The sequence below is a fragment of the Oncorhynchus masou genome, chromosome 14 (assembly GCF_036934945.1).
Source record: "Oncorhynchus masou masou isolate Uvic2021 chromosome 14, UVic_Omas_1.1, whole genome shotgun sequence".
Taxonomy (NCBI): Eukaryota; Metazoa; Chordata; class Actinopteri; order Salmoniformes; family Salmonidae; genus Oncorhynchus; species Oncorhynchus masou.
Window position 1 is genome coordinate 36,233,941 of NC_088225.1, and position 7,500 is coordinate 36,241,440.

The 7,500-nt window shown below is 45.2% G+C and overlaps 1 protein-coding gene across 3 annotated transcripts in view; it reads right to left on the reverse strand.

Annotated features, from left to right (window-relative positions):
• The window catches only part of septin12 (septin 12), a 72,270-nt gene that overhangs the window by 46,890 nt on the left and 17,880 nt on the right, over nt 1-7,500 (reverse strand). For all 3 annotated transcript variants that reach the window (XM_064987248.1, XM_064987249.1, XM_064987250.1), the window contains exon 2: nt 5,692-6,039. In XM_064987248.1, coding sequence (XP_064843320.1) covers nt 5,692-6,001 — 310 coding nt within the window. In that variant the 5' untranslated portion in view covers nt 6,002-6,039. The remainder of the gene's footprint in view (nt 1-5,691; nt 6,040-7,500) is intronic.

Below are 7,500 nucleotides of genomic sequence, written 5' to 3' on the forward strand. Positions count from 1 at the left end.
TCCTGACAGCTAGCTGAACCGAAGCATGCTGACAGCTAGCTGAACCGAAGCAACCTGACAGCTAGCCTGAACCGAAGCAACCTGACAGCGAGCTGAACCGAAGCATGCTGACAGCTAGCTGAACCGAAGCATCCTGACAGCTAGCCTGAACCGAAGCATCCTGACAGCTAGCTGAACCGAAGCATCCTGACAGCTAGCTGAACCGAAGCAACCTGACAGCTAGCTGAACCGAAGCATCCTGACAGCTAGCTGAACCGAAGCAACCTGACAGCTAGCCTGAACCGAAGCAACCTGACAGCTAGCTGAACCGAAGCATGCTGACAGCGAGCTGAGCCGAAGCAACCTGACAGCGAGCTGAGCCGAAGCAACCTGACAGCGAGCTGAACCGAAGCAACCTGACAGCTAGCCTGAACCGAAGCAACCTGACAGCTAGCTGAGCCGAAGCAACCTGACAGCTAGCTGAACCGAAGCATCCTGACAGCTAGCTGAACCGAAGCAACCTGACAGCTAGCTGAACCAAAGCAACCTGACAGCTAGCTGAACCGAAGCAACCTGACAGCTAGCTGAACCGAAGCAACCTGACAGCTAGCTGAACCAAAGCATGCTGATGGCTAGCTGAACCGAAGCAACCTGACAGCTAGCTGAACTGAAGCAACCTGACAGCTAGCTGAACCGAAGCATCCTGACAGCTAGCTGAACCGAAGCATCCTGATGGCTAGCTGAACCGAAGCAACCTGACAGCTAGCTGAACCGAAGCAACCTGACAGCTAGCTGAACCGAAGCAACCTGACAGCTAGCTGAACCGAAGCATCCTGATGGCTAGCTGAACCGAAGCCACCTGACAGCGAGCTGAACCGAAGCAACCTGACAGCTAGCCTGAACCGAAGCAACCTGACAGCTAGCTGAACCGAAGCAACCTGACAGCGAGCTGAACCGAAGCAACCTGACAGCTAGCTGAACCGAAGCAACCTGACAGCTAGCTGAACCGAAGCAACCTGACGGCTAGCTGAACCGAAGCATGCTGATGGCTAGCTGAACCGAAGCAAGCTGACAGCTAGCTGAACCGAAGCATGCTGATGGCTAGCTGAACCGAAGCAAGCTGACAGCTAGCTGAACCGAAGCAACCTGACAGCTAGCTGAACCGAAGCAACCTGACAGCTAGCTAAACCGAAGCAACCTGACAGCTAGCTGAACCGAAGCAACCTGACAGCTAGCTGAACCGAAGCAACCTGACAGCTAGCTGAACCGAAGCATCCTGACAGCTAGCTGAACCGAAGCATGCTGACGGCTAGCTGAACCGAAGCAACCTGACGGCTAGCTGAACCGAAGCATGCTGATGGCTAGCTGAACCGAAGCAACCTGACAGCTAGCTGAACCGAAGCAACCTGACAGCTAGCTGAACCAAAGCAACCTGACAGCTAGCTGAACCGAAGCAACCTGACAGCTAGCTGAACCGAAGCATCCTGACAGCTAGCTGAACCGAAGCATCCTGACAGCTAGCTGAACCGAAGCAACCTGACAGCGAGCTGAACCGAAGCAACCTGACAGCGAGCTGAACCGAAGCATGCTGATGGCTAGCTGAACCGAAGCATACATTTCAGATATGTACCCATTGAATAAAATAACTTATGAACTGTCTCACCCCATCAGAACCCAAAATATAAACTTGTTTTACTCCAATGTTTGTATATAAAAAAAGTTAATGTAGACATTAGCCTAAAAACAATGTTTTAACTATAATTTTGATATCATGGATGGTCAGTCCTTGCATCTATTGCTCTGTCTATGAATTTGAGTGGTTGCATTTCTCCAGCCCCATCCTTCAGATTTTTACTGAAACTTGTTTCTACTGCTGATTGTAACTTTAATCTGGCACTAAACACCCGTTGATCTTGTTTCTACTGCTGACTGTAACTTTAATCTGGCACTAAACACCCGTTGATCTTGTTTCTACTGCTGATTGTAGCTTTAATCTGGCACTAAACACCAGTTGGTGTTGTTTCTACTGCTGATTGTAGCATTAATCTGGCACTAAACACCAGGTGGTGTTGTTTCTACTGCTGATTGTAGCTTTAATCTGGCACTAAACACCAGTTGGTGTTCTTTCTACTGCTGAATGTAGCTTTAATCTGGCACTAAACACCAGTTGGTGTTGTTTCTACTGCTGATTGTAGCTTTAATCTGGCACTAAAGACCAGTTGGTGTTGTTTCTACTGCTGATTGTAGCTTTAATTTGGCACTGAACACCAGTTCCTCTAACAGCTAGTGTTTACAAATACAATATTCTGTTCACAGCTCAGCCTGGTCACTAGAACTACCATTTGATTTGGGATGGTTGTAAAGGTCCTGAGGACGTCGACACATGTCTTCCTCAACGTTCACTGGGCGTGAACTCATGATGCTCGGAGATGAAGCATCCTCAGACCAAACAGACCAAGTACTCAGACCAGTGTGCGGTGGTAGTTCACAATACTCTAGCAAGCCAGGGAGAGTACTGGAAGATACTTAAAACAATGCATTGTTTTTCATTAATTTATTTTAAGCCTTCCCCAAACCATCACCCTAAACTGAACCACTCTGAATGAATACTGAAACTACACCACTCTGAATGAATACCTAAACTACACCACACTGAATGAATACCAAAACTACACCACTCTGAATGAATACCTAAACTACACCACTCTGAATGAATACCTAAACTCAACCACTCTGAATGAATACCTAAACTGAACCACTCTGAATGAATACCTAAACTACACCACTCTGAATGAATACCTAAACTACACCACTCTGAATGAATACCTAAACTACACCACTCTGAATGAATACCTAAACTACACCACTAGGAATGAATACCTAAACTACACCACTCTGCATTAATACCTAAACTACACCACTCTGAATGAACACCTAAACTACACCACTCTGAATGAATACCTAAACTGAACCACTCTGAATGAATACCTAAACTACACCACTAGGAATGAATACCTAAACTACACCACTCTGAATGAATACCTAAACTACACCACTCTGCATTAATACCTAAACTACACCACTCTGAATGAACACCTAAACTACACCACTCTGAATGAATACCTAAACTACACCACTCTGAATGAATACCTAAACTACACCACTCTGAATGAATACCTAAACTACACCACTCTGAATGAATACCTAAACTACACCACTCTGAATGAATACCTAAACTACACCACTCTGAATGAATACCTAAACTACACCACTCTGAATGAACACCTAAACTACACCACTCTGAATGAATACCTAAACTACACCACTCTGAATGAATACCTAAATTACACCACTCTGAATGAATACCTAAACTACACCACTCTGAATGAACACCTAAACTACACCACTCTGAATGAACACCTAAACTACACCACTCTGAATGAATACCTAAACTACACCACTCTGAATGAATACCTAAACTACACCACTCTGAATGAATACCTAAACTACACCACTCTGAATGAATACCTAAACTACACCACTCTGAATGAATACCTAAACTACACCACTCTGAATGAATACCTAAATTACACCACTCTGAATGAATACCTAAACTACACCACTCTGAATGAATACCTAAACTACACCACTAGGAATGGATACCTAAACTACACCACTCTGAATGAACACCTAAACTACACCACTCTGAATGAATACCTAAACTACACCACTAGGAATGAATAACTAAACTACACCACTCTGAATGAATACCTAAACTACACCACTCTGAATGAATACCTAAACTTCACCACTAGGAATGAATACCTAAACTACACCACTCTGAATGAATATCTAAGCTACACCACTCTGCATTAATACCTAAACTACACCACTCTGCATTAATACCTAAACTACACCACTCTGAATGAATACCTAAACTACACCACTCTGAATGAATACCTAAACTACACCACTCTGAATGAATACCTAAACTACACCACTCTGAATGAATACCTAAACTACACCACTCTGAATGAACACCTAAACTACACCACTCTGAATGAATACCTAAACTACACCACTCTGAATAAATACCAAAACTACACCACTCTGAATGAATACCTAAACTACACCACTAGGAATGAATACCTAAACTACACCACTCTGAATGAATACCTAAACTGAACCACTCTGAATGAATACCTAAACTACACCACTAGGAATGAATACCTAAACTACACCACTCTGAATGAATACCTAAACTACACCACTCTGCATTAATACCTAAACTACACCACTCTGAATGAACACCTAAACTACACCACTAGGAATGAATACCTAAACTACACCACTCTGAATGAATACCTAAACTACACCACTCTGCATTAATACCTAAACTACACCACTCTGAATGAACACCTAAACTACACCACTCTGAATGAATACCTAAACTACACCACTCTGAATGAATACCTAAACTACACCACTCTGAATGAATACCTAAACTACACCACTCTGAATGAATACCTAAACTACACCACTCTGAATGAATACCTAAACTACACCACTCTGAATGAATACCTAAACTACACCACTCTGAATGAATACCTAATCTGAACCCTTTGAGGTGTTTCTGTTTTAACCTGTAACTATGTGGAATGAACCCTGTAACTATGTGGAATGAACCCTGTAACCACGCGGAATGAACCCTCTAACTACGCGGAATGAACCCTCTAACCACGTGGAATGAACCCTCTAACTACGTGGAATGAACCCTGTAACTATGTGGAATGAACCCTGTAACTACGTGGAATGAACCCTGTAACTATGTGGAATGAACCCTGTAACCACGCGGAATGAACCCTCTAACTACGTGGAATGAACCCTGTAACTACGTGGAATGAACCCTGTAACTATGTGGAATGAACCCTGTAACTATGTGGAATGAACCCTGTAACTATGTGGAATGAACCCTGTAACTACGTGGAATGAACCCTGTAACTATGTGGAATGAACCCTGAAACCACGTGGAATGAACCCTGTAACTATGTGGAATGAACCCTGTAACTACGTGGAATGAACCCTGTAACTATGTGGAATGAACCCTGAAACCACGTGGAATGAACCCTGTAACCACGTGGAATGAACCCTGTAACCACGTGGAATGAACCCTGTAACCACGTGGAATGAACCCTGTAACTATGTGGAATGAACCCTGTAACTATGTAGAATGAACCCTGTAACTATGTAGAATGAACCCTGTAACCACGTGGAATGAACCCTGTAACCACGTGGAATGAACCCTGTAACCACGTGGAATGAACCCTGTAACTACGTGGAATGAACCCTGTAACCACGTGGAATGAACCCTGTAACTACGTGGAATGAACCCTGTAACCACGTGGAATGAACCCTGTAACCACCTGGAATGAACCATGTAACTATGTGGAATGAACCCTGTAACCACGTGGAATGAACCCTGTAACCACGTGGAATGAAATTAACGACGGTCATCCATATTATGTTGAATTTCGAAAGTGAAACTTTGAGAAACTGTGAGATCAGGTTGCACAGCTAGCTGACTGGACCTGAACTGTATGAGGATATCAATTGGCAGTGTGTGTGTGTGTGTGTGTGTGTGTGTGTGTGTGTGTGTGTGTGTGTGTGTGTGTGTGTGTGTGTGTGTGTGTGTGTGTGTGTGTGTCGACTCACCCACGACCATGATGTTGAACTCGAAGCCAGCCTTCATGGTCTTGCGTCTCATCTGGTCCAGAACAGCCTCGATGCCCACGTAGCCGAAGAGGTCATGACCTTTAATGGTTCCCTGGAGACCATGGTTCTCTGTAGGGCAAGGGGTCACGACCTCTACCTCTCCCTCCATCTCTCTCTCCTCCGTCTCTTTATTCTGCGCTGTGCTATCCTCTGTCTTCTCCTGAGCTACTCTCTCCTCCACAGCTTCCTCTGCTGCTGCTTTGTCTTCTACTGCTGAAGGTTTCACTTCCTCCATCCCTCTCTCCTCCATCGAGGCGGGTATCTCCTGCTCCAGCACCTTAGTTGTGTCTGAAAGAGAGAGAGAGAGGGGGGGGAGAGGGGAGAGAGAGAGAGAGAGAGAGGGGAGAGAGAGATGGGGGGAGAGAGAGAGAGAGAGAGAGAGAGAGAGAGAGAGAGAGAGAGAGAGAGAGAGAGAGAGAGAGAGAGGGAGAGAGAGATGGGGGGAGAGAGAGAGAGAGAGAGAGAGAGGGAGAGAGAGAGAGAGAGAGAGAGAGAGAGAGAGAGAGAGAGAGAGAGAGAGAGAGAGAGAGAGAGAGAGAGGGGAGGGAGAGAGAGAGAGGGAGAGAGAGAGAGGGAGAGAGATAGAGAGAGGGAGGGGGAGAGAGAGAGAGAGAGAGAGAGAGAGAGAGAGAGAGAGAGAGAGAGAGAGGGAGAGAGAGAGACAGAGAGAGAGGGAATGGTTAGTGACTGGATGAATGACTGAATAACAGAGGGAGGAGACACACACCCAAAGACATGTGTGGACACACAACATCATTTGATCACAGCATTATTTGATATCACGCCAGACAGTCTTTAGAACCTTTTTGAAGATCCTTTGATGTTAAAGTCCAAAGTCACAGTGGTGGAAGAACACATACACGGACACACACACTGACACACACACAGATCCAAACCAGGTACTACAGTGACTCCTCTTGCATTGAGATGCAGTGTCTTAGACCGCTGTGCCACTCAGGAGGCTCAAACTCGATATACGATATAAAGTCGTTTTTTTTTTACGAAAATGAAAAGGTGTCACTTCCACAAGGTTTGAGGTTTAACACGTTGAACCCCCCCCCCGGTCTGTGCGGTCTGTTTAACACGTTGAACTCCCCCCCCCGGCCTCGTCTGTGCGTTCCCGGAAGTTTCGAGATGTTGCGTCCCCGTGTTCAGAAACGCTCTGGCCAGACTGTGTGCGATCGTGTGTGTTTACTGGGAGTCTGGCACTTTGAGCCACAGAGCATGTGTCAGCTAACCCAGCCTGTCAAACCACAACTACTCAGAGACTAACAGGCCACAACGTGTGTGTGTGTGTGTGTGTGTGTGTGTGTGTGTGTGTGTGTGTGTGTGTGTGTGTGTGTGTGTGTGTGTGTGTGTGTGTGTGTGTGTGTGTGTGTGTGTGTGTGTGTGTGTGTGTGTGTGTGTGTGTGTGTGTGTGTGTGTGTGTGTTAAAGGTCCCAGGGGAAGTTTTACATTCATTAACACATCTATTCTCCAGTTTAGAACAGTTTACAGAAGTTTAGAACAGTTTACAGCAGTTTAGAACCGTTTAGAACCGTTTGCAGCAGTTTAGAACAGTTTACAGCAGTTTAGAACAGTTTACAGCGGTTTAGAACAGTTTGCAGCGGTTTAGAACAGTTTACAGCAGTTTAGAACAGTTTACAGCAGTTTAGAACAGTTTACAGCGGTTTAGAACCGTTTGCAGCAGTTTAGAACATTTTGCAGCAGTTTAGAACAGTTTACAGCAGTTTAGAACAGTTTGCAGCA